Raw genomic sequence first — 26,737 nt, forward strand, 5'->3', positions numbered from 1 at the left:
AAGGAAAGTGTTTTTCTGAGTTCCTCCTTCAGAGAGTCATCAGAATAACATGGATTGACAAGACTTTCAAACATTTGCCGTCTCCTCTTCCTGCTGTTCATGAAAAGGGATATTAAACATTTGTTTAAATTTTTTAGATAGGTATTATACATATTTCAACAAATAAATTATGTCAATGCTTAAAAAAATAATAGATGCTTGTGTGGTCTGCCAATCTAATTCAGCAACCACTATTTTCAACTCAACATTGGTATCTTTTGCGGAGACAAAAAAAACCCATTTTATTTAAATACTTGCCTGTCTCTCCCTAGACTTGTCAGTTTCGTCTCTATATGTGCTTCCACAACCCCTTCTCCACCACGCCCAACCCCAAATTCTAGATTGCATATTGTGCAGTTTGCTCTGTGTTAGTTATTCATCTCCCTAATCCAAGTATGGGTGTGTCTTTAAAATAAGAGTCTTTTTTTGGTGATGTCTGGGTCATACTGTCATTGGTAGCATAATTGTTTTCATTATCTGAACTCTTAGGAAAAATATTCTCTAGGTTAAAAATTAAACTAGCACTATATTGGTACAAAGCACAACAGTTAACCCAAAGCCAAAGCCAAAGACTGATTGTTAATGCTTATCATTGCAATACACTTAAATTGCACAGATTAATCACATCACTTTGGAGTGATGCAACAATAGATAATCCATGATTGCAAACTACAAATCATGGTTGCAAACATCAGCAGCCAGGGGAAAAATAGTAATAGCAACTAGGAAAGGCACAAAATCTATACCTTATCCATTTGACAGTAAAAATTAAATTAGTGCTAACTAAAGCAGGATTTGAACCCAGATCTCCAATCATCGATCCAGGGCTCTTGCTTGTCGGCTGAAGGATCCGTATTACCCAGGAATGTGACCTTCAACCAGTCAACCTGGAATTGCCTGGTCAGCCCTAGTGAGATCACCTGCCTGGTGGACACCGCCCTTCCCCAAAGGCAGGGGAGCCTTGCCTGAAATCATCCACTCTTCCTTTTTGCCACCTGCTTCTGTCTATGAAAGTCTTCCATTTTGTACAGCTTCTCAGAGTTCCTTTCTATCTGCTAGGCTGGGATGCTGCCCAAATTATGAATCATGAAATAAAGCCAATCAGGTCAAATTTACTCAGTTGAATTTTATTTTTCAACAATCTTGTGCCTCAGTCTCCTCTCCCCGTTTCAATATCCTTTTGCCATCAATCAGCCCCTGCACCGTAGTCCTGTAGTTGTAATTTCCTCGGGAGGATTCCTTATTGCACCTATGGGCGTCATCGAATGTGTATGCCCCCGCGTGGCCCCGAGGAACCCTGCCATCACTTTGGCCCTCTCCCACAGTGCAGTCCTCCAGTAAAGGGCTCTACCATTTGTGTCACTTGCTACCGAGCTGGCTCTCATTCCTGGTGACCCAATGATTGACTGGCGTCCACCATATCCTGTCCTCAATAGCCCCGTTCAGCATTTGTAGACTCATGCCTATAGCTGCGTGTATGGAGTCAATCCATCTGATACTTGGTCTTCCTCTTTTCCTGCTGCCTCTTGTCTTTCCCGGCATTACTGTCTTTTGATGTAACAGCCCTGTACCACTCACTAGCACTTTTAAGTAGAACGCTCTATGGGAGGATAGCACCATTCCAAATTCCTGTCTCACTGGTTAGTCATCTTCTGTAAAGTACAGTACTACAGCAACTTCCTCCCCAATCTCCTGTCAGATCTCTCTGGGAAAGTTTGCAGCTTAATTTCCTCTTCCTCTTCCAATCCTTTTCATCATTTTCTGCTCTGAATAAACCCAGTTCCTCTGCTTGTATGGAACCGATGCCTGGCGGCTCCTACTCAGACACAGTACCTGGGAGTGGCCACACTGCCTTCCGAACAAAGCCGCTGAGGATGTGAAGTGGGCCAAACCCTGCCCCGAACAGTGCAGGCTCCAGAGCCCCACGCCTTGCTCACCCAGTCCGGAAGCGGGAGAGTTCCTCGAGGCGGATGTGACAGCTGTCCCGGGTTAAACTGTGATGGCCGTTTCAGGGCCTGATGGTGGGACTGCGGGTCAGAGTGGGGAGTTGTGGGTTGAGTCGTGAGGATGTCTGGGATTGGTGTTGGGTGGTGGTGCGGGGTGGGGAAGTTCTATGAGGGTCTGGGGTCAGGGATGGGATGAGTGTTGAGTACACATGGGGACCTGTAGAGGGAGAGTGTATGATCTGTGCATCAGGGACGGCGGGGTATCATGTGGCCCGGCCAGTGATCTGTGGACCTGCAGGGCCAGGGCCGTGATGGGGGTGTGGGTGGAGGGGCTGTTTGGGATTTGTGATTTCTGCACCTGCTGATTCACTGCTTTGTAGGGGTCATGGATGGGGACCAGGGGCTGCTAACGGTCCATCTCAGTGCACTGGGCAAGGCCTCACTTTACAGTTTCTGCAGCTCAGAGGCCACCCACAAGCTGAAGCCTCTCGCATGTTTTCTCAAACCACCATCTCACTCCATCACTCAGTCCTCACGGAGGAAAACATCCTTTGCACATAGGACCAAACAAATCTAAAAGGATAGGATTGTTATTGTCAGTTCCCTCTAGTCAAAGACCAACAGGAATGCCCTCTCATTGACTAAGGTGGGTTTCTTCCTGTAGCATGTAGGGATATGCACGCCATGGGCAGTGTGGGCTGTCTCAGGAAGAGGGGGCTAGAAAGGACTGAGGAGATTTGGCCTTGGGTTGGGTGATTTTGAGGAGGGCTTAAGGGCCTTTTGCTGAATTGGATGTTATTAGGAAGTGAGGTTATTCAGTAACTGGGAATTTCAATAAATCTTATCTAGAGAGAGGAAAGACTAGAATGAAGCTAAAACTGTAATAGGTAAAGAGTTACAGTTACTCATGTTACCTGGGAGCAGAGGGTGTTTGGTATTTTGTAGATTAGACAGTGTTGATGTTTGATCTCTGTTTAGACATGATTTCAGAGGTCTCTTTTTGTCTTATTCTGTCATGGTCACGGAGTGGCCTTCTCTGATATTGATGTTGTGTGTAATTATGGTAAATAGGAGTTACAAGTGCTAGGCCAGCTCTCAAACGTGAGGGGCTGCTTTTTCACGTTCTCATGTGATTTCAGCCCTGCCTCTTTCTAAGCTTATTGAAATTGTTGTACATTCCGTTCAACAAACATTTATTAAACACCTGCTATTCACTTGTTGCAGAGTTCAGTGTCCAGAGACAACCATGACTATTTGATTGCTTTGTTCTAGGTTTATTTTGACAAAGCCTGGGATACCCCATGTGAAACAGTCTACCTCTCATGGGAACGCTCACTTCTTGTGAGTGACTTCAGCCCTACCTGCATGACCCTTCCTGGGACCGAGAAGAATTTTCCAGGTAAGTATCTTCTTGTGTTGTGGTCTATTCCCACTTATCAATGTCCAACCCATCACTATTTTCTTATATAGATAACTGCACTATTGAAAATCAGCAATAAAATTTTAAACAAAAAAAATCTTAAAATCAACAGCCTCAATCCATGAATATTGGATTCAATGGCAAGAAAATTCTCTGGATTCGGGGAAAATATGCAAGAGTTCTTAGGATTTTGCTGGTTGCTTCTGCCTAGGAAATATGGGCTCATTCCTCGCTTTTGTATTTGTTTATTCCCATTCTTATTGCCAGGGAACTGCATCGTCTAAAGTTAAATCTTTACATATGTATGTCTGTGATTATTGTCTTATGGTAAAGTCCTACAAATAGAATTTCTTGTTCAAGGGGAACAATAAGGTGTCGGTAAATCAATGGGAAACATATCTGCTTTCACCCAATTAAAAATACACCCTGACCAAGTTCTCTTGATCATATTCTAATCACAAGAGGACTTTCTCCACATGGTGCCTGCTGACCCTTCTGAAGAAGCAAATGACCTTCTCCTTCAAGGTGGGCTGTTGTCCCCCTGACTTCTTGTGGTAGTTGCTTCTAGAATGGTGAGTGTCAGCTCTGGCCCTCGAGACTCCAGTCTGTCTCCCAGTCCTGATTCCTCAGATCTCCGCTCTTTTGGAAGAAAAAACAGAAAATTACCAAGGCCCGGGTGAGTTGCTTCCTTATTTTGTGCTTGGTTTCCACACAATCAAGTGAAAAAGTGCAGAAAGTTAAAAATTAGGACTGTTGACAATGAAGAGCAGACAAAAGATAAAGAAATGAAAGGAGTTGGTGTGTAACATGCAGATCCTATAGTTTCAAACTATTATAATTCAAATTATACATGTGTATGTTATATATAAATTATATAAAATATAATATACTTGGCATATTTATCTTATATCTATATGAATGTGTCAGTTATGTGCAGATTCGTCCCATCTCTTCTAGCAGCCACAGTGGAAAGGTAGAGGACATGATATACATAATTTGCATTCTCCACAAAGAGGAATCATCTGAAGTTTCAAGAGAAATATTTCTTGCCATTAGGATTTTTAAAAATTTATAGATGATGTCCTGACCTTTATAATTGTATTGGTAAGTTTTTTTGTAGTTGTGTCTTAAAATATTTCTTTAAGAGGGCAGTTATAATATTAGAGCTGAACTCCATAAGCATTATTATTAGGAAACTATGGCGGTTTATCCAGGGATAAAACCTCGATAAGATGGAATGATGAGTGTCTATTTTTTTCCATAGTAAATGTTCTCTCAAGTAGGCAGTTCTAGAGTTATAATCCAGTGGCAAACGCTTGGAGAGCAGGGCTCTCTGAGTCTCCGTAACCTTGGCTGTGATCTCAGGGTTTATGAGGTTACTCCCCAACTCTATGCCAGTTTTTGCTGTGGGTGGGTGGGTGGGTGTGTGTGTGTGTGTGTGTGTGTGTGTGTGTGTGTGTGTGTGTGTGTGTTTCATTTTATAGAGTCATTTGATGATTTTTTTTCCTGGCTCACCTGAATTATCTCTGTTTGGTATAAATATTTTTGAAAATACAAAAAGTAAAAATGTCTTTAATTTGACATCCCCTTCTTCCTGGGACAGCCAGTACATACCAATAACTTGTGATATTTAGATTTTTATCTCCATCTAGAACTTACTGAGTCTATTTTTTTTAAATGTAAAATCTTAGCTTTATTATTTAACTGATTGACTATCCAGTTCTCCCAATACTATTTGCTGAATAATTTGCTTATTTGAAATGCTGCCCTTATTGAATTCCCCTTGTGATTAGGTCTCTTTTGCTCTTCTGTTCTCCTGACGTGTTTGATTCTTTGCTAAAGACAGAATTTTACATCATTTTTCTCAATAGGAATGATGTAGAACTGGGCATATAGTTAGTTTTGTATGTTATGGTAAAAAATGACAAGGAAGATCATTTCACATGGATCAGGAGCATGCTATTTTAGGGTCCAGTGGCGTTTGGGGGTGTGGCTGTGGATTTCATCAGGAGGAGTGGCAGCAACTGGACCCTGCTCAGAGGGCCCTGTACAGGGACGTGACGCTGGAGAACTGCAGCCACTGGGGCTCAATAAGTAAGGATGGCTTTCCTGCATAACAGTGTTATCCAATCCAGTGCCTCTCGTTTTTCCTGTGTTTGAGTTGGATGCTCAATGACTTCCTGCTCTTTTCTCTCTCCAGTGGAGGGTCATTTCTTTGCTAGGGCCAGTGAGAAACTTCATTGTGAGACTCTTGAACAGCACCCTTTCATCTGCCTTCAGTGCAGTGTATTCCAACTCCTCTGTGATTTCCATTTACTAGGGCATCCAATTTCCAAACCAGGCATCACCCCCAAGTTGGACTAAGGAGAAGATCCATGGATCATAACGAAAACATATCAAACTGGATCTGTTTAGGTAAAAATTAGGCAGATGGAAGACAGGGCAAGAGAAACATTAGTTTCATGAAAATAAAATCTTTGTTTTCATTTTTAATTAGCTGGTGGCTGAGACTTCTATTTCCACCCAGATCAGTAGCTTCTGCTTCTTCTTGCTCCTGTACTGTGCATGGAGTGGGTACTCAACAACTAGTTAATGAAGTATTAATGAGTTATGTACAAAAGAGAAATTTCTTATGGATGCAGTCAAAAATCATTTCTTGTGCCTTTCTAAAAGAAATTGAAAGGCAATAGAAGGCAAATGTTCTTCAGTAACATAGGTCGTACATGGAAAGACACGACATCAAAATTCATGACTGTATGAAATTGCATGTTTCCAGGATAGTTACTTCTTTAGGAGTTCATTGAAAATTATACTCGGCAAAGTTTGAGCATAATTTAAGAAGGCATTTTTCAAAGTATGGCCCAGTGACTTTGAAGTGTATCTAAAGTGTGGATAGGTGGAGGAGGAGGGAGAGGGCCAGCTCTAGGAGAGGACATGCACAAATTCTTGGAATTAGGAATCAATGTAGCTTCTCTGGCAGAAATTTACTAGGCTTACGTGACTTCAATAAAACATATTTATTGTGGAATAGTGGAATATAAGCTTGAATACACAGTGTTAGTATAAAGTTAATGTTTAATTAGCTATACCCAGAAATTTTCTGTTATTATTTTTAATAGCTTTGAGATATAACTCACATGCCATACAATTGACCCATTGAAAGTAAACAATTAAGTGGTTTTTAGTATTTTCACAGATATGTGCAACTATTGTCACAGTCAACTTTGAATGTTTTTTAATCACCTCTGAAAGGAGCCCTGTCTCCTTCAGCTATCATAGCCCTAGTCCCCTTCTTTCCAGATCTAAGTAACCATACTCTGTTTCTGTTGATTTGCCTATTCTTGATATTTCATTTAAATGTAAGCATATAATGCGGTCTTTTGTGCCTGGCTTATTTCACTTAGCATAATGTTTTCTTTTCTTTTTTCTTTTTTCTCTAATTTTTATTTATTTATTTATTTTAATTAAATTAATTTATTTACTTTTTAAATACATTTGTCTCTGCCTTCCCGACTTAGCATAATGTTTTCAAGATTCATCTACACTATAGCACATACCTGTACTTCATTATTTTTTTTTTGGCTGAATAACATTCCACGTGTGGATGTAAAACATTCTGTCTATCCATTCATCAGTTGATGGACACTTGGCTTATTCCCAGCTTTTGGCTACATGAATAATGCGGCTATAAACATTCATGTACAAGTTCTTATGTAGACATGTTTTATATTTTTCTTTGGTATGAAACTAGGACTGGACTTGCTGGGTCATATAGCAACTTTATAACCAAAAGAGTCCCTGATAACTAATTATGTTGAGCATCTTTTCATGTGCTTATTGGCCATTTATGTATCTTCTTTGGAAAACAGTCTATTCAGATCCTTTGTCTACTTTGGAATTATTTGTCTTTTTATTGTTGAGTTGTAAAGATATAAATTTCTTATTTGATATGTCTCTTTATCAGATACAGGATTTGCAAATACTTCCATTCTGTGGGTTATCTTTTCATGATCTTGATAGTGTCCTTTGAAGCACAAAAGTTTAATTTTGATGAAGCCCATTTTATCTATTTTTCTCTTGTAGTTCATACTTTTGGTGCCATGTGCTAGGGGCCCATAGCAAATTCATGGTCATAAAAATTCACCCCATTTTTTCCCTAGGAGTTTTAAACTTTAAGTTTTTGTATATAGGCTTTTGATCCATTTTGAGTTAATTTTTACATATGGTGTGAAGTAAGGTTTAATTTTACTCTTTTGTAATTGCCTATTCAGTTGTTCCAGCACCATTTATTGAAAAGACTATTCTTGTCCCATTGAATGGTCTTGTACCCTTGCAAAAAAGAAAATTAATTGGCCCAAAACAAAAGGATTTATTTCTGGTCTGCGTATAGTGTTCTATTGATCTGTGTATCTGTCCATAGGGGCAGGTCTGCAAGACCACCCTAAGGTCTAATGATTCACCAGAAGGACCCACAGACTTAGAACAGCTATTATACTCATGGTTATGGTTTATTACAGTGATAGAACTTATCAGTGCAGGTCTGAGCTTTCTTTCCTTAATGTACATTTATTTAGATTATCTAGGTTTTCTTTTGTCAGTTTTGGTAATTCATGTCTTTCAAGGAGTTTTTTCTACTTCATCTAAATTGTCAAATTCATTGGTATACAATTTTTCATAATATTCCCTCACTTTTTATGTCCAACTTTCATTTGTGATATTGACACCTTATGTCTTCTTTTTTCCTCATCACTAGCTAAAACAGACTGATTTAATTAATTTTTAAATAATCAAGTTTTGATTTTATTGATTTTCCTTTGTAGTTTGTCCATTTTGTATTTCATTGATTTCCACTCTGATCTTCCTTTTTCTTGTCTTCTACTTATTTGAGGTTTAATTCGTTCATTTTTCAGCTTATTAAGTGAGAAACTTGACTGTTGATGTGAGGCTTCTTTTGTTTTCTAATACAAGCATTTAAATATAGGTCCTCACTTTGTATGGTAGTGAGGGACAATACAAATTACCATGGAAGCCAAAGATTTGCAAAATAATCTTCATAATCAATGGGAAAAATATAATTATTTTGTGACCTTTAAACTTTTTTGTCAAAACATTAAACACTGTCTTACGATTGGTTATAACTGTATAGAGAAATGAAAATACAGTAAAAGTATTTACTACCCTCCAATTTTAAACACTGAAAATGTTTTACTTCTTTTCAAAAACCCCATGTTGAACAGCTTGAACAGTCTATCCCTTCTTATCATTGTATAGCTTATGATACTGAGGGAGCCTGTTTTCTATACCTTAGTCCCCTTACTCCATTTTAAAGGGCTGGCAAGGGGATGATCAGCTGGAGAGAAAACAGGAAAATTAAGACAAACTTCTTAAGCAAGTCACAGTCAACAACAAAGCAGTTATTGAAGAGCCAGGCCATACATATAATGCATTTGGAAAAATGTTTTATGACTGCACAGACCTAGAAGCTTCAAGACAAACACTGTATAAATGAGATTCACTTGAAAGGAGCTAAAAACCTAATGTAAACCTATTCTGGTGTAATAGGGGTTATGCAAGAAAAAGCACTAATAAGAATTTTGGGTGTGGGAGAACACCTAGTGTTTCCTATTCTAAGCATAAAAAATTTCACAGTGAAGTGACTCACTGTGAAGATAGTCAGTGTGAAAAGATCATCTACAATAAACGTCTCGTTCAATATGTCAATGTTGAAACTGGGGAGAAGAGCGTATGTATTGAATGTGGAAAATCTATTCAAAATTGCAGTCATGTGGGAAAGCCTTCAGTGAGAAGTTTCATCTCGTTGTACATCAGAGAACTCATACTGGGGGGGAAACCTTACGACTGTTCTGAATGTGGAAAAGCCTTCTCTCAAAAATCATCCCTCATTATACATCAGAGAGTTCACACTGGGGAAAAACCGTATGCATGTAGCGACTGTGGGAAAGCCTTCTCCCAGAAGTCACCTCTCATTAGACATCAGAGAATTCACACAGGAGAAAAACCTTATGAGTGCAGAGAGTGTGGTAAGACCTTCTCCCAAAAGTCACAACTGATTATACATCACAGGACTCACACTGAGAGAAGCTGTACGAATGCACTGAATGTGAGAAAGTCTTCTGTGAGAAGTCCCACCTCATTATACAAAAAGAATTCACACTGGAGAGAAACACTACAAATGCAGTGAGTGTGGAAAGGCCTTCTGTCAGAAATCACATCTCATTGGACATCAGAGGATTCACACAGGGGAAAAACCTTATATATGCACTGAATGCGGGAAAGCCTTCTCTCAGAAGTCCCACCTCCCAGGACATCGGCGCATTCATACAGGAGAGAAGCCTTACATATGTGCTGAGTGTGGAAAGGCCTTTTCCCAGAAGTCAGACCTTGTTTTACATCAGAGAATTCATACCGGGGAAAGACCCTATCGTTGTGCTACTTGTGGGAAAGGCTTCATCCAGAAGTCCCAACTCACTGTGGTACCAGCCTGCATAACAGAGAATTCACAACAGCGTGAAAACTGTAATGGACTGAGCACAGAGAAGCCTTCAGTGTTAGCTCAGACCTTAAAAAATACTAGAAACTCCACAGATTCAATGAGTTTACATCCTGGTTGAGAAAATTTTACCAGTGACAGCAAGTTCCTAATGTAGTGTTTAATTTTTTTACCAAATACAAAAAATCTTAGTGGTATAAATGATGGGCATTTTCATAATGGCATGTAAAACTTTTAATATTGCTAACTGAATGATCAGTATAATAGAACAAATTCCATATATAGTCTATTTTGAAGTTACATGTTCCTGATTGTACTACATAACAATAATCAGATGTGATAATATTGTTAATGTTAGCTTAGCATAATTATGGCCATGCGGTAATTCACCATAGAGGGCATGAAGAAAGACTGAATTAAAAATGCCAAGATATAGAAACTGTACTTGGGGGAGGGGACTTGACTGTCACCACCTAAGTGTATATGTAAAATTCTTATTATGAAAGGACCAATAAATGTTGTCTTCATGTTTTTCCATTTCAAGAATATGAGTGGATCTGTGTCTGTGGATGGACCCAGGATCTTGGAATGAACAGTTCTCACTCATTGCTCCCCTTCACCCTGCACCTCTAGGACTGTGTTGAGGTGGAAAGATACTGTTTTAAAGTCAAATTGTCCTGGGTTTTAATCCTTGTTCTGTTACTCACAGATTGTGTGACTTGAGGAAAGCCCCCTTTAACCCTCAGTGCCTGCTGCCTAATCTGTATATGAAATCCTGGCAGAGAGCATGTTCTTGCCCATTTACCTGTCCTCTTTACTGTCACTCTCTATTCTCTTACAGCAGATTGCTAATACCAATGTGTAGACATGTAAACTTGATTTGCATTCCAGACATGATTGCTCCTGGTTTCCCAGATTTTCTATCCTGTCCTCGGTGCCCTTATGTGCCCTTATTTCATTGCTCTTATGTCTGGTGGCCTAACACAATAAAGGAAGGAAGGAAGGAAGGAAGGAAGGAAGGAAGGAAGGAAGGAAGGAAGGAAGGAAGGAAGGAAGGAAGAAAGGAAGGAAGGAAGAGAGAGAAAGATCACAAACTGGAAACTGTGGCACATCAAAAAAATGTTTAATAACTTTTCTTTGAGAGCTGAAAGTTTTTGTTGGTGCAAAAATATTTATGTACAACTAAGCCTTACTAGTTAAATACCTAAGGCATATTTGGCTTTGAACATCTTTATAAACTGGAGCTAGAACAGTTTTCTCAGTCACCCCACTCCAGAAGCCCCCCAGACAACAGTATGGTGGTTCCTGGAGGCAGAAGAGGGTGGAGGGAGGTAGATGAGGGTCATGGGCGGATAAATGGTGACAGAAGGAGACATGGCTTGGATGGTGAACACACAATACAATATACTGGTGATGTATTATAGAATTGTACTCCTGACACCTATATACTTTTATTAACCAATGTCAGCTCAATAAGTTTGATAAAAGTATTTCAAAAACTTCTCAGCAGCTGCATTAGCATAAAACAATAAGACAATGGTATTGATACAAGAAAAAAAAGGAACAAAAATCCTAGGTAAGTGTGCATTTGGCAGAATATCTGAAAATGACAGTCTCCAAGGATTCTTCCCAGGCTCCTAGTGACTGTCAATTATGGTCTACTGCGTTACTAATCTCTGCAACTTCATTATTTGCTGCGTTTTAAAAAAAAATTTTGGTAAGTTTGTTTACACCTCTGATCAAGGCCCCATTTTTATTCTTTAGCTCCTGGTTGTCTGCTTTTAGGCCTGGTAACATTTGAGCTCTTCCTCTTCTCAGATATTCTTCTTTCTAGAGTTCTTCATTCCCTCCCCCCGCCATTTCCAATAGTGACCGCTCAGCAAATCTTTATCTCTGAGTGGCCATTTCCAATGGCAATTTATGATCTGTCAGTTCCATATTTGTATCATGAGCTGTGTTTTTGGTTTTTCACTTTCAGCTAGAATTGGTTCATAAAGCTTTATAAAGTCAGTCAAACAGTCCTTTACTAGACTGCAACTGTAAGGTTTTCTTTAGTCTAAGTAGCTGTGTGACATAGAGTGACCCAGCAAGAAACCATACCGGCCACTAGCTGCTGTGAAACTCTCTTTCCATCTAGCAACGGATTCTGGCTGTTTCTTTCTTATTTGATTCCTCTTCTGTATGACTTCTTTTTTAAAAAAAAAAATTTTATTGGGTCTTTCTTATTGCTTTTAGATAGAGAGGAAGGCTTGGCGGGGGGGGCAGAGAGAGAGAGAGAGATAGAGAGAGAGTCAATCAGTTGCCTACCATATGTGCCCTGACTGGGAATTGAACCTGCAAGCTAGATATGTGCCCTGACTGGGAATAGAACCTGGTTTTTTGGCGTTCGGCACAATGCTCCAGCCAACTGAACCACCTGACCGGGGGCTGACTGTTGTTTTTTCATTTTCATCATTATCTTGTTCCCAATATGAAATTCTGTAGATCTTTTCTCTCTTGGTCACCATTATTCTCTGATTGATTTAAGTTGTGATTTACCTTCTTTTTCCTGTTCTCTTTTTTCCTCTTCTCATTTTTTTCTGTTACTATTCTGGAGTAAACAGAAGTTATACCTACAAGACTACCTGGCCTGTTTAGTTGAGTTGAAGCATAGAATGAACTATTCACGGTAGGTAGAAAATCAAGAGGATGGGGTAATCTTTATATTTTTAATTTTTTAATTGTATATTTCCCCATCACCTTCTATCCACCTTATACCCCCTGCCCCCACCGAAGTGGTTGATCTTGAAGTTGATTCTGATCTGTAACACTAAGTCTCATCATGTGTTCTAGAATACTTTTGTTTGTATTCATCTCTAGATGTTTCTGACTCTTTTTCTTGTCTTTATTCTATTTTTCTTTTCCTTCTTTCTCTTCTTTTTACTATTCTCTAGTTCAGGTAGAATGACTTCTATGTCATATTGTAATGCATTTTGGTTTTTTTTTATGGTCTAGCCACTTTGGTAGCATTTAAGTATGACTGGGGCAAGGATATTTAGCTGTGGTAGAAAGTGTCTAATATGGCCACCAATGATTCTTACCTCTTGGTATTCATGGCCATTGTAATACGCTCCACATGAGTAAGTAGTTTCTAATATATACAAAATGGCAACCCTGATGCGACGTCACTTCTGTGATTAGGTTATAAAAGATTGTGCCTTCCATCTTGCTTAGAGACTCTTTTCTTGGCTCCTTAAATAAGCAAGTTGCAAGTCTGAGAGTCCTGCATGGAAAGGTATTGTGAGTGGCTCTGTCCAAGAGCCCGCAAGGACACGAAAGCCCTTGGTCCAACAGTCCTTGAGGCATTGAATTCTGCCAACAGTTGAGCTTGGAATTGGATCTTTCCCCAGTCGAGCCTTCAGTGAAACCCCAGCCTGGGCCAGTGCCTTGACGGTACGTTTGTGGCAGACGCTGAAGCAGAGGACCCAGGTAATTCATGTCCCAGTTTCTGACCCACAGAAACTGAGACAATAAATGTGTGTTGTTTTAAGCCACTAAGTTTTGGGGTAAGTGGTTACATCTCAGTACCCTTTATAGGTAATATTTTACTCAATGGTTTATTCTTCCATTATTTGCTTTTTATTTTTAAAGTAAACATATATATATTTGATCTTCATTATTCACAGATTCTGTATCTGCAAAGTTATCTACTTGCTAAAATGTATTTGTAATCCCCCAAATCAATACTTACAGTGCTCTTACAGTCATTAGCAGACACACACAGAGCAGTGAAATATTTGGTTGCCCCACGCACACATTTTGAACTGAGGTTGAACAAGGGGACGGTCTCCCTGTACTCCAGCTCTCAAGCAGAGAGGACCCGAGGATGGAGACAGCATCGGCAGGGCAGTGCAGTGCAAGAAAGTCCGGCTCTGGGAACAAAGGTCGGAGTCTGACTTCAACTCCGGCACCTCTTAGTGGAGTGACCTCGGGCAAGTCACTTAATGCTGTGACCCCCCATTTTCTCTTTTGTAAAATAAAGAAAATAGAATCTACCAGGACAGGTTGATTTTAAGATTATAATCTTAATTACACAAAGTTGTAAAATTCACAAATTATTGTAATTTAGGATTATAATCTATGTGATATATATTATGTATATATACATATATGTGTGTATGCTTGTGTGTGTGTGTGTGTGTATTTTCTTCTCACATTTCCCCAGGAGCAATTGTTCAATATTTATTAATTCTGTTTTTACAGCAACTTTACAGAATATAACTATCATGAATAATGAGAATTGACTGTATATATTCATTCATTTTCACATTTCAAAAAACTAAATGGTAATGAACTATTTTCTTTGTCTTCCACTTTGTTTCTTTTCACGTAACATTATGTCCTGAAGTTCACTCTCTATAGTTTATAGAAGTATTTCTTTATGTCCCCTTCTTACAGCTAAATAGCATTGTTTTACTGTTTTGTGAATATACCATAATTTATACAACCAGGCCTCTGTTAATAGATGTTTATGTTGACTACTATCTTTTGGTACTAAAAATAGAACTGCAATGGATAACCTTTGACTATGTATTTTTTTTTTGCCAATGTATCTTTAGCTATATTTCTGGAAATGGAGTTTCTGAATCAAAGGGTAAAAGCTACATAGTAGGTTTTAGAGATATGTGCGTATATTTGATAATCCTCCTCTTAAGAGGTGCAGTTCAATCCCCATTCACTTTTAGCAAACAGTAGAGAAGAAGAAATGAATCATCACTTCCGATTTCAGTTATAAAAAGACTGTGGCTTCTGCCTTGTGTGTGCTCTCTCTCTCCCTTCCTTGACTAACTTGGTCTTGGGAGAAGCCAGCTACCGTATCGCAAGGCGGGCTTGAGGACAGCGAAGGCCGCTACTGCGTCATGAGGATAACTGGATGGCCTAAGGAAAGGCCCCCGCGGTGAGGAGCTGAGCTTGGCCACTGGTATTCTGAGGCTTGTCATCAGCCCCTTGTTTGAGTTTGGAAGCATGTACTTCTCCAACTGAGCCTTGGAATAGCTGCAGTGATGGCTGACAGCGTGGCTGAACCTCATCAGAGACTAAACCTGAATCACCCCATTGGGGCTGTTCCCAGAGCCACCCCATAGAAACCACAAAGTGTAGTTTGTAGATTGAATGTTTGTAATTTAAAAGTGCTAAGTTTCAGGAACTCCACTACACAGCAATAACTAATATTAATACATGTAGTTTTGTTAGCTATTGTCAAACTTTCTACAGAGGGGCTACACCATTTTTCTGCCCTACTGGTAATATATGAGAATTCCTGAGTCCTACAGCCTTACTGAAACTGTTTCCAAATTTAGAATACTGTTCTTTATAAGCTAATAAATGAGAAATAGTATCTTATTGTGGCTCTAATTTTTATTTCATTATGAGATCTCGCCTTCAATTTATTTTTTAATGAGATACTACATAAAGATAGATTCTCATCACTCTTAGGATTAAGAGCTAAAGTTTCACGATTCCTACAAGGCTCTCTGCAGTCTGACCACATGCCAAGTCTGTATTTTCCATTGGCATCACTCCTCAAGGATTCTGAATTAATCCTGACTATACCCTTAGCGCCTAACACTGTGGCTGTACATACTATCTTAAGCACAGGGCATGCCACAAATATTGATGTAACCAGAAATTTAAATGGGAGTGAGTGATCACAGCTGCCCATTTCTTACCCTCTTCTTTGTCTTGACCAAACATTAGACCTCTTTCCTCCTCACAGGTCCCTAAACTGTAGCTTGTCCACAGGTTTAAACACACACTAAAGCAGTACGTATGTGTGAACAGCATCCCTTCACAGCTTATTCTCAGAATCTTAGGACTCCAGGAACATTGCTTGTTGATGTGCCCTGGTTTTGCCACTTGAACACCCACACCTCTTAAAAGCTCCTGCTAACCCTTCTTAGTCCTTCCTATAAAAGTCTTTTTCTGTTTGATTTTGAGATGCTTACAGATTTCTGAAATTGGAGTGTTCTCCGTATTAAAATAATCTTTCTGAATAAAACCACTTCTTATCTAAGTTCAGATTTGTTTTTGACATGAGCATAAAGCTTCTAAATGTAAAACTGCTGTTCATTTAATTACATAAGCCCAAAATCATGGCTCCTGTGAAAACTGGTGATACAAAATTGTATCTATGCACATAAAACTTCAGTTTAACATTCATTTTTGTAAAGTATAAAAGTTTGATGTAAGGTCTAGAGGTTAGAATAACAATGATGTCTTATTGGTTCATTTTTTAAATCAAGTGTTTTCTTTTTTTTCTGAAATCTAAGATCATCACTCTCTTCCTTATTATTATTAGTATTATTATTATTATTTTACTCTCCGTTTTCCTTGTGTCAGTCTCCCTCTCTGTCTGAGCCTCCTGGGTTGTCCCTTAGCTTCCCACTTCTGTTCCTAAGCCTCCCAATTGTGCCCTTCTTTCTCCCATATCTCCGCCTGTCCTTTGCCCCTATTATCCCTGCTTTCTCTTGGTCTCTCATTCTCCACTTCTCATCCCTTTCTGTGCCTATCTTCTCTTCCTTATCTCTGTTTTCCTTTTTCCTTAGTTGGCCTCTGCAACTTACTACTGCAGTAGTAATTTTCCCTAGAGAATTCTTTATAATCGTTTTTAGCATAAAGCTCATTACTATTCCGCCTTCTTCCCCGTGCCCCCTGCCGTCCCTCGGACCCTTTTCCCACAGTGGAAACGCCCCCAAGGGGACTGTACCATTTCGCCTTTCCACCCCTCTCAGAAAGTAGAACCTCCCGGTATCGGGCTGTACCATCTACAAACATCTAAAATACATACACGAGAATATTTTACTATTCCAAACTCTTCCTTTCTCTTTCACAGAACGCAGTCTTCTAATTGAAGACATAGCACTCAAACTTCTCCCCCAGTGCTTTTGTGAAAATCTCTCTGCAAAGCTTGCACCTTACTAGTTGGTATAATCCTCCTTTCCGTCACCTTCTCCCCTCCCATCGCCGCCGGTGGTGCAGCTCAACCAGAGGCTCGTGGTGAAAGGGTTCCTGCGTGTACGGAACTGCACGGGCCCTCAACATGGCGGCTCCCATTGGAGCACAGTACGTGGCGGCGGCCACATTGTCTCCTGAACAAAGCCGCGGTGGATGCGAAGTGGGCAGAACCGCCCAGAAGGAATCAGCGCAAACTCAGAAGCCTCGCACTCTGCTCACCCAGACAGGAAGCACAAGAGTTCATTAATGTGGATGTGACAGCTCTCTCGGGTTAAGCCTTGACCAGCGTTTTGGGACCTGATAACGGAGCCGCAGGTCAGAAAGCTGATTCGTGCGGTGAGAGTGCCTTGGGTTGGCAGTGGGAAGGGAGGAGTCCGTGGGGGTCAGTGATTGGAGGTTTAAGAAGTCGTAGTGGAGAAGGAATGTGGGATTGGTGCTGCGTTTATTTGGGGAGTCAGGGATGGTGTGAGCTATGAGATTAGGAATTGAGGAGTGATGTGCCAGTGGTGGGGCTGTCTGTGGGATCAGAAATGGCGCGTAGGGGGACACACTGGTGGGGATGACTGGGGTCGGTGATTCACGCTGGTGCTGAAGATTAAATTACGGGGAGGAGGGTGGGGGGTGCGTCCACGTAGTGGTCAATCAGGAGATGGGCATAGGGGAGTTCGGTCGGGTGTGTGATCGCCAGGCTCGAGGATTCAGCGACTTGGCTAGAGCAGCAATGGTATCAGGGCATCATGGTGATCAGCCCCAATTTACTGGGGACGGTTTTTTACATACATTAAAACTTCCACAGGTCATAGGCAACTCTCGGGTTTTTAAAGGTCAAACCCCCTCTCAAGCCATCATTTCATCCTTAATCTGGCTATCCCTGAAGAAACGACCATTTTAAAACAAGACCCAACAAAAACGATAGGATTATTATGAAAAGTGTGATTTTAGTCCTACCTCTTTCTAAGCTTGTTGAAATCATTTTACATTTCATTGCAGAAACATTTATTGAGAACCTGCTGGGTGCCCAGAGATCAGTACGATTATGTTTTCTGATTGTTCCCTTCCAGATCTGTTTCGATAAAATCTCCCTGTCATGGGAGGGCTCACTTCCTCTGAACCAGTTCAGTCCTGTCTGCATGACTCCTGGGACTGAGAAAAATTTACCAGGTATGTACTTTTTCTGCATTGAGCAAGACAAATTTAAACAGAAGACATCTCAAAACTAACATTTAGATCCATGAATACTGATTGGCAGGAGAGTTTTCTGAGTTGAGGGAAATAGAATAGAATATGTGAATTCAGCTGCTGGTTCTTTCTGAGGAATAAAGGAATGCATTCCTTACTTTTCCATCTGGTCATTGCCATTCCAGTTGCTAGGGAACTCCATCTACAGTTAAATCTTTATGCAGATCTCTCCATGTTTATTGCCTTATGACAACAGTTTACAAATATAATGGCTGGTTCATAGGAGGAAAGGTAAGTTGCTAGTAAATCAACATGTAACATCTTTACATCCATACAATTAAAAAAACTTGTGAGTTCTGTGTGACCGTAGTATAGTTACAAGAGGACTTCCTTCCCATGTGCTTGTTGGCCATCCTGTAAGGACCAAGCAACCTTCTCCCACAGGTTGGCCTGTCATCCACCCAACTTCTGGTGGCCGTTGCTTCTAGACTGGACTGGCAAACATGGAAGCTGCAGTCTGGGTCTGGTCCCTAAAAATGTCCTTCTGACTACTTGTTTTGCTTTTTCAGGCATCTGCTCTTTTGGAAGACGGCAGAAAATGATGAAGTCCCAGGTGAGTTGCTTTTATTTCTAATTTTTTAAATCACTTCATTTGTTTTCCATACAATCAAAGGGAAAAGTAAAAAGACCTAAAATTTGGATTAGGGAAAAGGTACAATAGCAAAAAAAAAAAAAAAAAAAAAAAATCAAGACCTAGAAAGAGTTTTTAGTTGTAATATGTAGATAACCTGGCCTGAACCATTTTTAAAAATTGATGTCCCATTTTTTTCCCATCTTTCTTGCAAATATCAGTTACCAGATTTGCAATCCTCTTAAGAAAAAGAAGATAAATTTCCCATGGGAAGAAATGATTTCGAGCCACGTAAGACTAAAACTTCCTTTTTCAGGTCTTTGTTTAGGTGATGAAATGCAGTGTTCTCACCAGCAGTCCTTCCTGCGGTAAATGCAATAGTAGATTCCTTGTAGCTGTATCATACAAGGATCTCTTCTAGAGGGAAAGGCATCAGTGTCAGAGCCAAAATCCTTGAACTTGATCTTTTGGAGCTAGGGTCATCAAACTATCGCCTGTGGGCCAAATCCAACTTTCTAGAAGCCAAGTTTTACTGGCAGCACAGCCATGCCTTTTGTTTGCTGGTTGCCTATGGCTGTTTCGGTGCTGCAGTGGTGGAGCTGGGTCACGTGGCCTGCGCTGATGAAAATGCACACTTGACTGAAAAGGTTTGCTGGCCTCTGCTGTAGAGGACCAGACTGGCTGCAGAGGCTTCCTATTGTCAGCTTCATCCAAGGTAAAATCTAGATAACTTAGGATGGGGACATTCTGAATGGTCTTCCAAAAAATCTATTTCTCTCAAAAGGCAGTTCTTGAGTTATAATCATCTGTCAAAAGTCTGGAGAGCAAGGGCCGCGCAATGCTTCATTTTCTTTCCTGTGATTTGGTGAGTTTGTAGGATTACTGTTCAACTCAAGGCCAGTTTCTTCTCTGCTTTTCCACTTTTAACAGTCTGTATTATATTTTTTTCCTTGTCAACATTTGCTATCTACATGGTACATAAATTTTAAACTGTATAAAAAGATAAAAATTAAAAGCTGAGAGACTTTTAACCTTTAAACTAGCCTCCTCCTGAGAAAGCAGTGTTAATCATTTGTTTTTAACTTTCTACACGTTTTATGGTATAACTGCAGGTGTATATATGTGAAAGTATAAATAATGCAAGTACAAATATTCTTGCGCTTTTCTTTTGGAAAAATAATCTTCTATTAAACATTCTGTTCTGCAACTTGTTTTTTAACTTCACTGCCCAATATAAAGATTTCTGTGTACATTTTCAGTAGCTTCCCATGCCAGTACATAGCATTCTCCTTTATTATTTTAGCAGATGTCTATTTCCTTGTGGCCTGGTTGACTGGAGTTGTTTCCTCATCTGTAAAATGGAGATCATAATCCTCATAGGGTTGATAGGAGAATTAAGTTGGGAAAGAAAGCAACCATGTTTATAACTATATGACTGGGGATGGTTTGTTCTATATTTAAGTGTTAGCTGTTGTTATTATATCATCATTATTATTGTCAATCTTGAAATCAGCTTTTGTATTAGAAGTCCTTATATATATTTTATAGTAGAGTTTAACAACTGAGTTCTCTTGTGAAAAGACAGAGTTTTTTTCTTTCTTGGATGTCAGTAACTTTAGAGCCATGTGTCTCATACAAAGCCATCAGCCACATGTAGTTATTGAGCACTTGACACCAGCTAGTCTGAAATGTGCTATAAGTATGAAATGCATGCTGGATTTTGAAGATACAATTTTAATTCACTAGTAATTTTAAAGATTGATTATATGTTAAAATCATGTTTTGGATATCTTGAGATAAATATGTATTATTGAAAACCATTTTTTGAACTTGGCTATTCCAACATTTTGCTTTCATTTGCCCCGTATCTTCCATTCTCCCAGTCATCCAAGCTGTAAAAATTATTTATAGATGACAAAAGTACAATTTCCCACTGGTTATGCATGATATTTTTCTCAAAAGTAACAAGACTTATATATATTTAGTAAACTGAAACAAATATAAATAATAAAGCAAAACCGTAATGTTAGAATTACATCTGCTCATATAAATTTTCCTGTCAGAATGGATTTCCTCTACATTCAGTATTTATTATCTTTTTCATGTTATTGTTCTTCAGATCAAAAGAATGTAATTCACTAATGCACAAAAATATGTTTAACTTAACATGAACTTTATTTTATTCTCTATAATCTTCACTCATTCCCTTGTAGGAAACAAATATATGTCATATGCACTGGCTACCTGTAGAATAGCTCAAGGACATTTAGGCATTGTTCATTTCTGGGAGGAATGATGGAGAAAAATACGGTTTAAAATGTGGAAATCAACATTGACATATAGACATTTGATCAAGGAACCGGTACAGCTGCGGGGGTCGGGGGAGGGAGCAACTAGCTTTATAAGGCAGTTGGGAATAGGACTCAAAAATTATTGAATTTTGGATCATGAGGGAAGTAGGGTGAGGATGGGAAACAGCATTTGCAAAAGTAAAAAGAACAGAATGATTTTAGGAAGGCTGAGAATTAGAGGGAAACTGAAGTGGAGGGGTTTCATGGACAGTTTGGCTAAAGGTGGTATTAAAGTCATAAAACATAAAGATCTTGTTTACAATCTCAAGGAGGCAGTGTTCAAGAACCCAGGGTATTGAATCAGAACACTCACTTTTAAATCTGAGTTTGAACCAATCATATATTCAGTGTGTAACTTCTGGCTGGCAGTTAGTTAAGCACTGTCATTCTCAGTTTTCTCAAAAGTAAAATGGGAAAATTAATCAAATTGTTACGAGGATAAACTAAATGTTTGGTAGCTTGATGATGTGATTATGGGACTTGGTGTGGGATGAGGGAAACCGAAAGATTGAAATGAGGCTATTTGTATATTCAGGGGTGGGTCCAAAGGAGGCTGTGTAAGCAGGGGACTGTTGATATTTAAACAATATTTAATTTGTTTTCATCCTGAAAGCAATATTTTTTTAATGGAATATTTAGGAGAAAATCTGAAAAATAGTTTAAAATAATATGGATCACTCAAATTCTATTAGATGACAACTACTGTGAACATAATGATGACATAATTAATGCAGTCAGTTTCCCCTTCAGAAACATCTTTTGGCTCTACACTTACCCAAGGCCTTTATTTTAATGCCATGTCAATAATTTGTTGTGGGTTTGGTTTTTGGTTTTTTTCATGAATGTTTCCTGCACGTTTCTTAAGTTCATTCTTTGGTATTGCTATTTCAATCAACATATTTCATATTACTAGCTATTGAGTGTAGATAGATAGGTGTAATAGAACTGATAGATTTAAGGGAAGCTAAGATTATTTTTTCTATAAAATGAGTGGATTAGATTATAATCTTCAAGAACTTTGATATTCTGTGATTCTCTAAATGTACTTAAAAAGGCCTTCTCTCTGTAATTACTAATAAAAATTTTTGTTACTTTTATGGTTTTGGGATTTTTTTTTTTTTTACAGTTAAAATACTTGCTCCATCTAGACTATATTTTTTCTACTTCCTAAGACATAAGATACGGTGCTTTAGTTTGCTGGGACTGCCATAACAAAGTACGACAGACTGGGTGGATTAAGAACAGAAATTGATTCTCTCACAGCTCTGGAGGCCAGAAGTCAAAACTCAAGGTGTCAGTAGGATTGGTTCCTTCAAAGGGCTGTGATCGAGGGTCTGTTCCAGGCCTCTCTCCTGGGATTGTAGATGACCATGTTCTCCCCATGTCTCTTCATATCACCTCCTTTCAATGCCTATCTGTCTCTGTTCAAATTTCTCCTGTTGATACGGACATCAGTCCTATTGGATTAGAATCCACCCTAATGACCTCATACAAGTAATGCCATCTGCAATGACCTATTTCCAAATAAGGTGACATTCTGAGTCACTGGGGGTTAGGATTTCAACACAGGAGTTTTCAAGGGATACAGTTTAGCCTATATACAACACATGGATTCAACATGATTCTTTTCCTGTTGATTATCCCGTTTTTTTCAGTCCTATTCATTGAATAATCTATTTTCCTCCTGGTTGTTTGAATGCTGCCCTTATCACATGTTAAATTACCACTTGTATTACGTGGGCATTTTGTGATTTACCTCTTCTGTTTTCCTGATCTGTCTGGCTCTTCTTGCTAATGACAGGATTTCTCATTGTTTCCCCCAAATATGATGCACAACTAGGGGTAGATGTAGTATTGCATGCTGTAGTAGAAATAAGAATGATCACTTTAGATTGAACACGAATATACCGTTACAGGGGTTAGTATCGTTCAAGGATGTGGCTGTGGATTTCACCCAGGAGGAGTGGCAGCAACTGGACCCTGCTCAGAGGACCCTGTACAGGGACGTGATGCTGGAGAACTACAGCCACCTGGTCTCAATGGGTAAGGGTGGCTTCCCTGCATAACCCAGACTCATACAAATACCTTTCCCTGTCAGTAGCTGTGGTTAGGTGGTTCCTGACATATATAATGACTTTTATGATCTTCATACCTTCTCAAATGGAGATCATTATTCTGTGGAGGGCCAACTGGACTGCTTCACTTTAGATTTAAACCTCACCTTCTCTTCTTCCTTCAGTGCAGTGTATCCCAGTTCCTCTGTGATTTCCATTTACTAGGGCATCCAGTTTCCAAACCAGACGTCATCTCCAAGTTGGAACAAGGAGAAGATCCATGGATCATAAAGAGAGACATATCAAATTGGCTTTTTACAGGTAAAAATCAGACAGATGGGAGACAAGGGAATTGAAATTCAGTTTGTTTGTTTTGTTTTGTGTAATTAATTGGTGCCTGAAGCTTATGTGTCTGTTCTTAATTGAAATATCTTCTTGCTCCTGTGCTGAGAATTTAGTAGGCATTCACCTAATAATCCATTAAATCTTTGTGAATCTTTATAGGGGGAGCTATTTCTTATTGGTTCTCATTCCTTCGTGTGTGTGTGTGTGTGTGTGTGTGTGTGTGTGTGTGTGTGTGTGTGTGTATTTTATGGAAAGGCTTACTAGGCAATAGAAGGCGCATAGGTTGTACTTTAGAAGATAAGATTTCCTGGTATATGGCTGTACAAAATTAAATACCAAATACAGTTAGTGTTTTTAAAAGTTTGGAGAAAATTAGAATCTAAAGAGATGCAACAGCCCTAGCTGTTGTGGTTCAGTGGATTGAGTGCCGGCCTGCGAACCAAAAGGTTGTTGGTTTGATTCCCAGTCAGGGCATATGCCTGGGTTGCAGGCCAGGTCCCCAGTAAGGAGCATGTGAGAGGCAACCACACATTGATGTTTCTCTCCCTCTGTTTCTCCCCCTCTCTCTAAAAATAAATAAATAAAATCTTTAAAAGAGAGAGAGAGAGAGAAAGAGAGAGAGATGCAACAGAATTTGGAAAGGCCTTTTTCAGAGCATGCATTAGTAGTTGCTTTGAAAGACGTTAAGTGTTAATGATGCCGAAGTAGGAGCATGAAGGCAAACTTGTGTGGTGATGGTGGTGGGGGGTGTATGAGTTAGGAAAGCATGACTCTGCTGGGTGAACTCTGCTAGTTTTATTTGACATGTATAGAAGATAAATGTACTGAATGTGGGGAAGATATTTATGAGGAATAGTGGAGTTCAAGGTTGGATTTCTGGTGTGAATCTGATCCTGAATCCAAAACAGGATCTTGGATTTTTTTTTTTTCTCTGTTGTTTGTGTTAGTTGTTAATTAGGAATGTAGACTGATGAGAGTTAAAATATTTTGAGTACTTTGTTTGAGGAGAGAACTTGTTTCTTCGGATCGTAGTGGCAGGGTAATAGGAGTTAAGTATATATAGCAAATGGTTTATAAAATAAATGAATTGAAAAGGTGAAAAGTGTTTCCCTTCAGAAAGCAGGAGAATTAGGAAGATTCTAGAATAATAATCCAAGGTTAGAGTGATAATATCTCAGAAACTTTTCTCTCTCCTTAAAGTCTCACTTTTCCATGAAAATATCTCTTTGACATCCTTGTCTCTCCATTCACCTGGTCATACCAGATGCTATGCTAGGTATACCATACCTTACAGGATGGCCTTTCTCCATCCCTGTTTTCTGAGTTCATCATCTACATTGGATCAATTATTTGTTTCACCCCTCTGTGTTCTGTTAACTGTTCTTTATGATTGTTTTATTTATCTTTCTTTTCTTTAGACAGGAAGCATAACCTTGACAACCCCCAACCATGTATTTTGGGGTCTTTTTCCTTCCATAATAAGACACTGAAAGGTGTCACAAAGGATGGGTCATTGTACTCCATTTTAAAAGTATGTCCAGGTGATGGCCAACTGCAGCGATGTCCAGAAAACCAAGACAGACTTTTCCGTCAAGTTACAGTTATCAATAACAAAACAGGGACTGTGGAGTCAGGCCATAAATGTGATGCATTGGGGGAAATTTTTCAAGAGTTCATAGAGCCAGATACCTCAAGACAAAGACCCCATAACTATGATGCATTTAAAAAGTACTTGAAATCTAATGTTGACCTACCTAGTTGTAATAAGACTAGTTCAAGAAAAAGCCCTGAGGAGAGTTTTGGATGTGGAAAATCATTTAGCCATGATGTGTCTAGTTCTAATCTTGAGAAAATTCAAAATGGAGTAATACCCCGTGATGATAATCAATGTAGAAACATTTTCAGCAATAAACGACCCCTTATTCAGTATAAGAATGCTGAAACTAAAGAGAAGACCTGCATATGTATTACATGTGGAAAAGGCTTTGCTAAGAAGTTACAGCTTATTGTACATCAACGAATTCATAGTGGAGAGAAACCTTATGATTGCAGTGCGTGTGGGAAAGCCTTCAGTGAGAAGTTTCATCTCATTGTACATCAGAGAACTCATACTGGAGAGAAACCTTATGAATGTTCTGAATGTAGAAAAGCCTTCTCTCAAAAATCATCCCTCATTATACACCAGCGAGTTCACACTGGGGAAAAACCGTATGCATGTAGCGACTGTGGGAAAGCCTTCTCCCAGAAGTCACCTCTCATTATACATCAGAGAATTCACACAGGAGAGAAACCTTATGAGTGCAGAGAGTGTGGTAAGGCCTTTTCCCAGAAGTCACAACTGATTATACATCACAGGACTCACACTGGAGAGAAGCCATACGAGTGCACTGAATGCGGGAAAGCCTTCTGTGAGAAGTCCCACCTCATTATACACAAAAGAATTCACACTGGAGAGAAACCCTACAAATGTGCTCAATGTGCAGAAGCCTTCAGCAGGAAGACAGAACTCATCACACATCAGTTAGTTCATACTGGGGAGAAACCTTACGAATGTAGTGAATGTGGGAAGACCTTTTCCCGGAAGTCACAGCTCATCATACATCAGAGAACACATACTGGAGAGAAACCCTACAAATGCAGTGAGTGTGGAAAGGCCTTCTGTCAGAAATCACATCTCATTGGACATCAGAGGATTCACACAGGGGAAAAACCTTATATATGCACTGAATGCGGGAAAGCCTTCTCTCAGAAGTCCCACCTCCCAGGGCATCGGCGCATTCATACAGGAGAGAAGCCTTACATATGTGCTGAGTGTGGAAAGGCCTTTTCCCAGAAGTCAGACCTTGTTTTACATCAGAGAATTCATACCGGGGAAAGACCCTATCGTTGTGCTACTTGTGGGAAAGGCTTCATCCAGAAGTCCCAACTCACCGTACACCAGAGAATTCACAACAGCGTGAAAGCTGTAATGGACTGAGCACAGAGAAGCCTTCAGTGTTAGTTCAAGCCTTAATAAATACTAGAACCCTGAGTAATTTGATACATTTGTGAAAGACATATTATACATAACATTTTAGAATTCATGTCTGTAATGTGATGATACCTAATTCTTTCAGCAAAGATGATGGAAAATTAAATCAACATGGTATGTAAAACTTTTAAACCTATGATCTAAATGGTCAGTAGAACAAAATTTTGTATACAGAATGTTGTCAAGTTACATATTCTTTATTATACCACATAACAATAAGCAGACATTGTGAAATTG

At 39.3% G+C, this 26,737-nt stretch overlaps 1 protein-coding gene, 1 long non-coding RNA gene and 1 pseudogene across 2 annotated transcripts; all 3 read left to right on the forward strand.

Moving 5' to 3' along the window:
• The first annotated feature begins 3,262 nt into the window (after positions 1–3,262).
• LOC129066540 (uncharacterized) lies at positions 3,263–4,497 on the forward strand. Its single transcript, XR_008528706.1, has 3 exons — positions 3,263–3,384; positions 3,964–4,081; positions 4,333–4,497. It is a non-coding gene; the product is annotated as an uncharacterized LOC129066540 (long non-coding RNA).
• A 1,473-nt stretch (positions 4,498–5,970) lies between these two features.
• Positions 5,971–10,337, forward strand: LOC129066762 (zinc finger protein 300-like; annotated as a pseudogene).
• An 8,626-nt stretch (positions 10,338–18,963) lies between these two features.
• Positions 18,964–26,491, forward strand: LOC129066379 (zinc finger protein 300-like). Its single transcript, XM_054567916.1, has 4 exons — positions 18,964–19,010; positions 22,987–23,113; positions 23,350–23,445; positions 24,888–26,491. Exons 1-4 carry the CDS (start codon positions 18,996–18,998, stop codon positions 26,444–26,446), a joined length of 1,797 nt encoding a protein of 598 aa, XP_054423891.1. The 5' UTR covers positions 18,964–18,995; the 3' UTR covers positions 26,447–26,491.
• Positions 26,492–26,737: the final 246 nt, after the last annotated feature.

The sequence above is a fragment of the Pteronotus mesoamericanus genome, unplaced genomic scaffold, assembly GCF_021234165.1.
Source record: "Pteronotus mesoamericanus isolate MK-2021 breed Mesoamerican mustached bat unplaced genomic scaffold, CSHL_Meso_final contig_2, whole genome shotgun sequence".
In the NCBI taxonomy this organism is placed as follows: Eukaryota; Metazoa; Chordata; class Mammalia; order Chiroptera; family Mormoopidae; genus Pteronotus; species Pteronotus mesoamericanus.

What these genes read in the sequence shown, in the direction of transcription:
- LOC129066379 (XM_054567916.1), top strand. An exon ending in CAGCCACCTGGTCTCAATGG is followed by an intron (nt 23,114 to 23,349) that starts GTAAGGGTGGCT and finishes TCCATTTACTAG; the next exon opens with GGCATCCAGTTTCCAAACCA. An exon ending in ATCAAATTGGCTTTTTACAG is followed by an intron (nt 23,446 to 24,887) that starts GTAAAAATCAGA and finishes TCTTTTCTTTAG; the next exon opens with ACAGGAAGCATAACCTTGAC.